The sequence below is a fragment of the Hemiscyllium ocellatum genome, chromosome 12 (genome assembly GCF_020745735.1).
Source record: "Hemiscyllium ocellatum isolate sHemOce1 chromosome 12, sHemOce1.pat.X.cur, whole genome shotgun sequence".
Lineage (NCBI taxonomy): Eukaryota > Metazoa > Chordata > Chondrichthyes > Orectolobiformes > Hemiscylliidae > Hemiscyllium > Hemiscyllium ocellatum.
This window is the reverse complement of record NC_083412.1, coordinates 65,430,500-65,441,443: the sequence shown is the minus strand read 5'-3', so window position 1 is coordinate 65,441,443 and position 10,944 is coordinate 65,430,500. Positions and strand designations below refer to the sequence as shown.

The following is a 10,944-nucleotide window of genomic DNA, read 5'->3' as shown; positions in this document are numbered from 1 at the left end:
TGATATTATTCTACTTGTGCCAGTAATCTCATATCTTTTCTCCCCCAGAGGGGGAAGCATTATCACCTTTTCTTCCCTGGTTTTCACTTTAGCTGAACAAAGCTTAGAACAAAAAAAGGTGGCATCCTACAGCAAAGGGGTGACCTTTCAGCCCATTGAGTGTACACCAGCTCCCTATAGAGCAATCCAGTTAATTCTATTTGAATATCTAAAAACAAACATGACCTGCTCACTTCCAGAAAGTTATCAAACTGCAAGTTAGGCAAATAGAATTATCTGCTCAGAGTTCTGTTTTCTTCGATCTTCAGTGACCTCACATATCCATTTGTCCAAAAACATTTGTGCCCATTAGAAGCTGTTAGCGATTCAGAAATTTTTACTTCAATCTTTGCACTTGATCTTTGCCATTACATCACCATACTAATCCATCTTCAAAGCTCTAACACCACAGTTGTAACATAAAAATGGTTTTATTTCATTAACATTTCTGGCATCACATTTGCTAACAGACCTTTTCAGACATGGGAGACTTATTTTCTCAAAATTAGACGTTGAACACTTACTGAATCTCCTAGACAATGGATTGCACTTGTAAAGCAGGTTAGGGTTGAGTGCTTTGCAAGAAATACAAACAGCAGCTCTGTTTATAACATTAAACTTGAAAAATCTCCAGGCATGTCATGTCACACATACAACTTATTACACTGATTCATGTCTAAAAACTCCTGAAATTAAGCTTCTAGTGAAAATTCAAAGGAGGACCTACTTTAGACATGGTAACAACATTGGCAGTTCAGCAGGGGAATAAAATCTTAAATTGTTAAATATAAATATTCAACTCAAAATATTCACAGCCTACAATTAGCATAGTGAGTCAGCATTGCTAACACTGAATTTAACTGAAGCAATGAAATGTATTGGCTATCAAATTTAATAGTTCATGACAGTTTGCAATAAATACAAAGATCAATTTTATATTGACAAGTCCAAACAATTAATTTCCAACAATGTTTATTGGTTACATTCATGGATGTGCTGCCTCTTAACGTCAAAGCAGAAGTTCTAGGACAAGTTTTGTGAATTAGCTCAAGGGAATAAAAATGTTGGTGACTGATTTCTGCAAGAGCCAGGAATCTGAGTAGTAAAACCATGCTGTTTAACTCAGGTAGATGCCCATCTGAAATATTTAAAAATTCAATTTGTGGGAAAACATGATAGTGTACAATGCAAAGATAAAATGTAAACCCTACCAGTAAGTGCAGTTAAGTGTAAATAGGAGTTGGAAAAATTAGTTAGCACCCTTGTGTACAAGAGATAAAACTGAGTTAATACCAGAAGAATATTTATATAATTAGAGGGGTTAAATTACATGACCTTTAATATAATCAGTACTAGTCAGTGTAGGCTCAGTTACATTTCAGACACTTCTTCCAAATATGCCCATTCCCAGTCATCATTTACCTCGAAGCCAAAAAGCAGAACAGCTCCAGAAAAATACTATTCTTGCATTTAACTGCTCAGCCATTAAAAACTTGCCAGTCCTGTTATCCTGAATGAATCAGGAGGATTCAGACAACTTAGTCAATTGCTCAAGTCCCCACTGAAGACTAATTGAATATCCAGTTGATACTTAATATCCAGTAAAATTAGTGAACTGGATTTCATAGTAACATAACACTTGACCAAAGCGTAGCATGGTAAATTTCTGTAAACTACCAATTGCAGATCAAGAGAATGGTGAAGACCATACTGAACTTAAAATGCTCCCAAAAAAAAATATACATTTCCTCACCATGCTCCATCAGTAACAGGTAAATTTTAGAACAGGTCTTGGTCAGGTTAGATTAGATTGGTGAAAACAACTGATTAATACTGCAAATTTAAATGGTTTCTTTTAAACACAGCCAGAGTAATCCTTTAAAAAGAAAAACCCACAATTGAAGCAGAAGCATCTTGCTCGTGATGCTTCAGAAGGCGGCAGTTAAATTCTGCTAAAGGTTCAGTTTTAAGCATACTGTCCATTTGCTTTGATGCCTCCCAACACAGGATGGTGATTCACATGATCTGACGAGGCGTGCCATAACCAGTCATACCAGACTGTGAGGCTCCTTTGTTGCTTCCCATCTGCAAACCTATAACACTTTGCCCCTTTCGTAGCTGTTCATCAGAAAATGCTCGCTTGTTACCCTGAGCTTTCCTGTTAGAAAGGAGTAGTAATTACTATACGCCAGGCAAAGAATACAAGAAAAAAAAAAGCAACACCATTCATATTTGTGTTGAACTAGACATTTGTGTATTATGAATGAGCAAAGCATTTTCAATGTGGCAGGGGGTAGAGAGAAGTGACTGAGGGGAATTCAGGAGAAGTCAGCTCACTTACCATGACAGAAGATCATGCAAGAATCTTTAAAAGGAGCTGCAGGTGACATCATGAGTTCAAAAGTGACCTGCTGCATAGGAGGGCCCTGGATTGGTGAGTATTAGGTAATTTTTTCCCCTTTAAATTCTCAGTCTTACATTTTTAAGAGTGGTGGAAACTCGACTGCTGTGCACAGCCGAGTACTTGGACTGCTGTTTGGAGGACAATATATTTAGCAAGCCTCATTTGACCAGTAATAATGAGTTTTAGTCAAGAGTTGTTCAAGTTTTTTTTTAAATCCAGTATTCACGAAAGGGTTAGAGTAAGATGTACAGCAAGGAAATAGACCCTTTGGTCCAACCTGTCCATGCCGACCAGATATCCCAACCCAATCTAGTCCCACCTGCCAGCACTCAGCACATGTCCCTCCAAATCCTTCCTATTCATATACCCATCCAAATGCCTTTTCAATGTTGCAATTGTACCAGCCTCCACTATTTCCTCTGGCAGCTCATTCCATACATGTACCACCCTCTGCGTGAAAAAGTTGCCCCTTAGGTCTCATCTTTCCCCTCTCACCCTAAACCTATACCCTTTAATTCTGAACTCTTCCACCCCAGGGAAAAGACTGTCTATTTATCCTATCCATGCCCCTCAATTTTGTAAACCTCTACAAGGTCACCCCTCACCCTCTGACGCTCCAGGGAAAACAGCCCTAGCCTGTACAGCCTCTCCCTCAAATCCTCCAACCCTGGCAACAACCTTGTAAATCTTTTCTGAACCCTTTCAAGTTTCATAACATCTTTCCAATAGGAAGGAGACCAGAATTGCACACAATATTCCAACAGTGGCCTAACTAATGTCCTGTACAGCCGCAACATGACCTCCCAACTCCTGTACTCAATATCTGACCAATAAAGGAAAGTATACCAAATGCCTTCTTCACTATCCTATCTAACTGCGACTCCACTTTCAAGGAGCTATGAACCTGCACTCCAATGTCTTTGTTCAGTAACACTCTAGGACCTTACCATTAAAGTGTATAAGTCCTGCTAAGATTTGCTTTCCCAAATGCAGCACCTCACATTTATCTGAATTAAACTCCATCTGCCACTTCTCAGCCCATCTGATCAAGATCCTGTTGTAGTCAGAGGTAACCTTCTTTACTGTCCACTACACCTCCATTTTGGTGTCATCTGCAAACTTACTAAGTCTTATGCTCACATGCAAATCATTTATGCAAATGACAGAATTAGAAATGGCAATTCAGGGGTGGTAGGATTCTCCTGAGAGTTGCAGGAAATCAGATTGAACCTCACACCAAAAGGTTTGAAAAGATGAGTGACTGCCAGAGGTTCTTCCCCTCAAACCATTTTGGTTGCTGTTTCGTTAAATAAACTCAATGGGGATAGCAGCAGTCAGAACAGTGGCACCGCAGCTGGCCCTGCTATATAGAAAAGAGAGTTAAAGTACAGGTGAGCACTGAATCTGGGATTCTATATTCAGAGGCACAGATCAGCGTTTCTCTAGCTGCAAACAGGACTAGAGCATGGGCTTCCTCCTCGACAGCAGGGTCAAACAGGACCTCTAGAATTGTAATCTCAGGATTACTCCCCATGCCACATATCAGCGAGGCCAGAAAGAGGAACATAGTACAACTGGATAGGTGGCTGAGTAGTGTAGGATGGACGGTTTCAGATATCTGGAGCAAAGGGCAGGTGGGACTGTTTACTAAAAGGAAGGACCTTTAGTAAAAAAGGCACGATTAATGTGCAGAGATGTTTGGCATTGGTACTCAGGAAGGTTTAAACCCTGGCATAGATGCAGCTGGGAACCTGAGCAAGAGGTTAACATGTAAGAAGGTAGACATTAATAGGATGAGCAAGCAAGGCCAGTTTAATAAACAAAGCTGAACAATAAAAAGTAAAAGACAGGAGGGAGAAATAGCAAGATGCTGAAGGACAAGATAGAGAGTTTAGCCAAAATTAGAGTTCTTTATACAACAGAGTGCATGGGACAAGTTAAATTTGCTGCACAGATTGAAATTGGAAGCAGATATAGTAGCCATTACAGAGACATGGCTGCAGGATGGTCAGGACCGAGAACTAAACACCGTAAGTTAAGGTTACAGGAGAATAGTGAAGACAGTTGAGGGTGTGGATTAGCATTTTTGAATCAGAAACCGAATCACTGGTGGGGAGGGAGGATGTAAGGAAGGAACATTAGATCAATTGTATAACAGCCAGTGTACAAAATATTAAGCTCTGATTGCAAGCAAAAGAAAACAAATTAGATGTTAGCAAGTTAGTGAAAGTTAACTTAATGGCTTAGATTTAAATTTAGAATACTAAAATACTTACTTGTGGAACCAGTTAGGATCACCACGATAATATCCATCGTCTTTAGTAACTGCTACACTACCCAAAGCCATTAGAGTTCTTTGAACTGCAGCCAAATCCTTTCCTATGGAGAGAAAAAAGAAACCTCACCATTTTAGGCATTGAGCTTAACGGAATTGAAATTCCAAACAAGTGTTAAGGCATCAGGGTAGGTATTTTGGACTAAAACATTAGTCTTAAGTCAGAATGTGCATAAAACTGAAAGAAAAATTTATGTGAGCCCAGTTTAATTTTTTTTTAAAACTACACTTAGCATTCTTTCCATTTCAACTTTATGGCTTCCAAAATGTTTTCAAACAAGCAGTTTGTTCATCATCATGTTCAAATTACACCAAGGGAAATGTAATTAAGCATGCTGGGTCATCATTTTCAATTGTAAAATGATTGAAAAATCAAAAATTTACTACTTATAGGCACACAAATGTGGCACATAACTGATTGGGCCAAGTAATCAGGGAATTAGCAAAAGCCCACCCACAAGCTCAATAGCTGCAAGGAGAGAAGAAAGCAGCTTTTCACCTTAGTCAAAGGGTCAGTAATTTTTTTGGGGGGGTGCTAACTTTAAAAAAAAGGGTGAAAGGTAAGAGGATTAGAAGTGAAAACTTTTGTTTCCAGAGGATGATGGGAGTATGGAATGCATTGCCTGGGATAATAATTTGAGGCAGGAAACCATGGAACTTTGAAAAATGTATTTGAATGAACATCTGAAGTGTCTAACATTCTGGGCTATTGCAGGTTGTAGTACATTTGTTAGTACAGTTTTGATGAGCCAAAGAGCCTCTTCTGTACTGTATGATTGTGATTATGAAATGCTGGAGAAAAATTGGAACCATCAAGACATTCACCATTCCAATTGTCACCTTCAAAAAAGGTTTTAACTTCACATTTTTCTTCCTCTTTAGAATGCACAAGTACAGTGCTGGAATATTGGAAAAACTGGTACCAATGTCATTGTAGCCAACTGCAAGATGAAGTCTACTAAAGCATAATAGAACTTCCCACTGAAATTCACTAACAAAATGATTAGGTGCTGTTTGCAAGTCAAGTAAAAACTTAGACCCAAGTAATAGGAACATTGGATATTCTTGAACTTCCCTTCCTCTACCACATCCAATTAGCATAAAGGCAAGTGCCATTTTAGAATTAAGATACAAAATGTTAACTGTCACAATGAGCTTTCCATCCCATGAAAAAATAGAAAGCCACAAAACTGATTGAATAAAGTTAAAAATCTATATAAATGGCAGATTAAAACAAATGCAACTCCTTTGTACAGCATTGAAGTTTTGACAGTCATCCATTGGTTATTGATTAAAATGACCATTTTACTGAAGCAATTAGCAAAAAGAAACTAAAGACATAGCCACCATTCCACTTAATTAAAAATTTTCCCCTTAAAAAAAGAGAACATTCAAATCAACCTACCCAAGTCATTTCTAGTTTCCTCCCCAAAAGACAACAAATCCAGTTATTTTATAGAGTTAAACATTTGAAATTAATGAATTATTAATACTACCTTCCCACAAGTCTACAGTCTGGAAGATATCCATTGTTGCAACACCATAAGCTTCAGCAGCCTTCAGGAATTGAGAAATCTGTTCCATCTGTTTAAAGGCCATTTTGGATTCCTGAACTTTTTTAATTGGCTCTTCATCTTTTGGATAAAGGCTATTTATAACTTTACATAATAACTAAGAGAGAAAACAATATCAAGGTATGAACTGAATTTTCAGTGAACATTAAAGCATTTTATTTAGTTATTCATTAGCAATGGAAAGAACTATGTTCACATACTGAGAGCAAAGTTTAGATCCTTAATAAAATGGGAATTTAAGGCAAAGAAAATACAGCTGCATAGATGTGCTAAAATGACAAATGGCATTTTCAAATGTGAGCTTGCCCAAAAACTAGATAGGTATTAGTGGGTTCCATGCAAATCAGATGGTTTCCTTCAAATTCATAAGGCAATGATAGAAACATGGATCTCCTTACAGCAGGGACACCAACTTTAAAATCCAAGTACTGTACAAGACTTGGTGACACAGCTTCCAAATAAGTGTGTTGGGTACCCACATGGATCCTTAATGCTTGCCTTTTGAGATATTGTTTCAATTCTATTCAGGTCCCCATCCTTCACCTTTTTCAGTAGATTAACAAACAGTATCCATGCTATTTGCTGCATTTACCTATACTCTCTGCTTCCATTTGTCACCCTTCTCACTTTTCATGTTCCACTCAACTCTTCCCTCTGCAGACTAACTCCATTTCTGATGTTAACAAATATTCACAGCAAAGGTTGTTGATTCCTACAGTTACTGCTCCTCACACACCACATTGGCAGAAGGTAAAATCCTTGCACAGTTTCTGTTGCATGCATTCCCATGCTTTGTCTTCATGTCAATATGCTCTTTTACACCCCACAATGAAGATCACACCTTTGTCTTTCACTGTGGCTGATGACCCTTTAAAAACAGGCACATCTTTGTTCTTCCTTCTGCATAAACCTTAATCTCCCAGAACAAAAGGATTTCCCCAGTTCTAGCTACACTCCAATCTTAAAATTTAGCAGATTTACCACAATTTTTGCTAAGTATTTTCTTCTGCCCCCTCTTCCCACCCACCTCCCATTCAATAGGGACTGTTCCCTCTGACCTTATCTTGCTCCTCAGATTAGATTACCTAGAATGTGGAAACATGCCATTCAGCCTAACAAGTCCACACCGATGCTCTAATGAGTAACCCACCCAGACCCAATTCCTGTTGACAAACACACCTAACACCACGGGCAGTTTAGCACAGCCAATTCATCTAACCTGCACATCTTTGGACCATGAGGGGAAACTAGAGCACCCGGAGGAAACCCATAGACAAGGGAGAATGTGCAAACCACAGTCACCTGAGGTAGGATTCGAACCCAAATCCCTGGCACTGAGCCAGCTTATCACTGAGCCATTGCACTATGCTTCCAAGAAGATACACGTGTGCAATCAAATGCCTACTAGACTCCTGTGTTGTTAATGGAGATGTTTATATAGAATCCCTACAGTGTGGAAACAGGCCATTAGGCCAACACATTCACATTGACTCTCTGAAGAGAGACTCACCCAGACCCATTCCCCTACCCTATTACTTAACATTTATCCCTAAAAAAAATGCACCCAACCTACACACCCCTGAACACTAGGAGCAATCAGCCAATTCACCCAACTTGCACATCTGTGGATTGTGGGAGGAAACTGGGGTCCCTGCCAATGAAGCTGCAGTGCTAACCATAGTCACCATGCCACCTATTCAGCCAACACCATCTGCCTATATTTCACACATGCAGAACATTTACATCACTCGTTCTTTTCCTTCCTTGCTGCACTAGCCAAGACCACAAACACTTCCCATTATCAGAGAGGAACAGAGACCCAGATGTACAGCACACACACAAAAAGACCCTTTGGTCCAACTCCTTCATGCCAACCAGATATCCTAAATTAATCTAGCCCCATGGGCCAGCATTTGGCCCACAGCCCTCTAAACCCTTCTTATTCATATACCCATCCAAGTGCCTTTTAAAGTATTGTAATTGCACCAGCCTCCTCCACTGGCAGATCATTCCACACATACCACCCTCTGCATAAAAAAGTTGCCCTTTTAGTTCCCTCAGTACTCCTTTAAAATTGAGTAGACTTTATTGATTGCTCACAACAGCAACTTCAGCATTTTAAAAAAAGACAATGGGTGCACAGGAACATAATTAACTCCAAATTCTCCAAGCCGTGCATCATCTTGTCTTGCAACTATTATTTCAATGGTGATGGAAATTCCCTCACTAATCGCATTGCTGTTATAACTACACCAAATGGATGAATGGCTGAGAAGGCAGATCACCATCTGCTCAAAATCAATTAGGAATGGGCAACAAATGCTGACCCAGCCAGTGATGCTCATCTTGAGCAAGGAAAAGAACCAGCTCATGTTCTGAGGAAGGTTCACTGGACCCGAAACATTAAATGGATTTCTCTTCACAGATGCTGCCACACCTGATCATTTATAGCAATTTGTTTTTGTTTGTGAAAACCCCAACACAATTGTATTGAGTGCACCATATTGCTGAATTTGCTAGGTTTCGATTAAAAAAAGTTAAAGAGTTGGTTCTCGTCTGATTTCTCAGTGACTAAAAAAGAACCCTGGGCACTATTTTGATGAGCAGATCAGGTTTTCTTTGGTGCCTTGAGAATAGTTCTCTAGATCCAGGTTATCTGAGCATCACATTGCAATTTGTGGGATTTTGTTGTATGCCATTAGTGACCATTAAAACACTTCCAGGCATTCAAAACCTATGAAAATGGTATTTCAAAAATGCATGTTTTATTCTTTTAAACAATCATACCAATAAGTAAATATTGTACTTTTATACATCAACCAGAAAAGCCACCAAAACAAAGGACAACCCTTTAAACTGAATTTATAATTTCAAGTCAATTTAGATTAAAGAAAAAGAAAAATTCATCTTACCATTGCAACTGGTTTATAAACCCAAGAGTTCATGTTGGTCAGGAAATTTGAAGTGAATCAATCTTTTCAAAACATTCCTTCTGATTCTAGTTCTGATAAAGATCTATCCAATCTATTAGATGGGTACTAGTTGACCCCAGGAGTGTTTCAATACTTTTAGGCACTCTTATTGTACCAATAGGGAATTGCAATATTTAAACTACTCATGTGTGTCTTGACAACGACAAGGGCATTACACCTAAACCTAATATAGTCCTCAACTAGCATTCAGAGCAATGGAAACACTACTTTTCCTCCAACCTAAACCAGGAAGCTAAAAAGGACAAAATACATTTATCCCTTCCTGTCTTTCTAGTACAGAGCAGAGCAGAATTGGTGATTCCTGTTCAGTTTCAATCTACAAGTTTCAAATCAAGAATAACGTTTAGTGAATTACACTGACAATGAGTTAACCAATGAAATGTTATCACTGTGAATAATGTGGATTTGCCTTCAAAACTAAAAAAAACACCAACCTTGAAATGCCAGTCTAGACTATAACCTGCTACTCAGAATCAGCACTACAACTGACAAATCAAATTGCAACTAATTTTAAGTGTCATTTTTCCAGCATTTTCTTTGTATTTATCTACACAACCTCCAAACAGGTACTATAGAAGTCCTGGTTCTCCTCCACTGCCAAATGCTAGCCACCCCGATGCCTGGAGGAAGAACCACTCATCTTCACCTTGGGACCCTCCAACCACACGGATCAATGCCGATTTCACCAGTTTCCTCATTTCCCTTCCCCGCGCCTTATCCCAGATCTAACTTTTCATCTCAACACCGCCCTCCTGAACTGCCCATCTTCCTTCCCATCTGTGCCCCACAGGAACCAACTAAAGAGATTCATACAAATCTTCCAAGGTCACTTTACAATAGGTAAAGCACATCAGCATCAACATACTGCTCACTGATTTTTATAAAAACCTGTTACTGGCACTGGAGTCAAAGTGTGGCAAATACTATTCAGCCCTGATATCTATATAGTGACAATGGAGATACTCATTTTAACTAAAAAAAATCTTGAGTGTACTTATTCTTGACTAACTATATTCACTAAGAAAATCATCAAGAATGACGAGTTAAAATATACTTACAGCACCATTCATCAGCCACTTCTGAAAGTGCACTTTTCCAGCATCTGGACGATTCACATTCCCACCACATTGTGCAATGATCCAATCTACTAACCGTTCTTCTAATTCAGAATCATATTTCTGTTCAATCTTTTGCTCAACCTCTCTGCTCAGGCCATAGCTCGGTCCTCTATTGGCCATTTCTCAAGTCTAGAAATGCAAGCATTGAGTTAATATTTACAAGACCTCTGCACACGAATGTACATCAATACATTACATATTGAATGTATATGCAGGTGACACATGCATGCATGGCACAGCATCAAACCACAGGGCCACAGTATGATGAAAGTCTAAGCTTGCCCACATTGTTAGAGTCAGATCATTGTAAAATCAAGCTTCAGGATAAACAAGTAGCATTAACCCAAAACCAGTGTCCGATACAGATATTTTTGATGGTAGCATTAATGCAAAATTATATTTTGTAGTAATACTTTCAGCCCCAACAGCAATCAACTGAAGTTCTAGACAAAAGCTCGATTTTCCATAAGTTTCCTTTAAG

General features: G+C 38.9%; 1 protein-coding gene across 1 annotated transcript; it reads right to left on the bottom strand.

Annotated features, from left to right (window-relative positions):
* Window positions 1-2,055: 2,055 nt before the first annotated feature.
* On the bottom strand, window positions 2,056-10,583 carry tagln3b (transgelin 3b). Its single transcript, XM_060833122.1, has 4 exons — window positions 10,404-10,583; window positions 6,275-6,449; window positions 4,720-4,822; window positions 2,056-2,197 (listed from the first exon to the last, which is right to left on the bottom strand). The coding sequence occupies exons 1-4, from the start codon at window positions 10,581-10,583 to the stop codon at window positions 2,056-2,058; spliced, it is 600 nt and encodes a 199-aa protein (XP_060689105.1).
* Between the last annotated feature and the right edge of the window lie 361 nt (window positions 10,584-10,944).

What these genes read in the sequence shown, in the direction of transcription:
- tagln3b (XM_060833122.1), bottom strand. Translation starts at nt 10,583, where the DNA reads ATGGCCAATAGAGGACCGAGCTATGGCCTGAGCAGAGAGGTTGAGCAA. An exon ending in AGTGGCTGATGAATGGTGCT is followed by an intron (nt 6,450 to 10,403) that starts GTAAGTATATTT and finishes TTTCTCTCTTAG; the next exon opens with TTATTATGTAAAGTTATAAA. An exon ending in GACTGTAGACTTGTGGGAAG is followed by an intron (nt 4,823 to 6,274) that starts GTAGTATTAATA and finishes TTCTCTCCATAG; the next exon opens with GAAAGGATTTGGCTGCAGTT.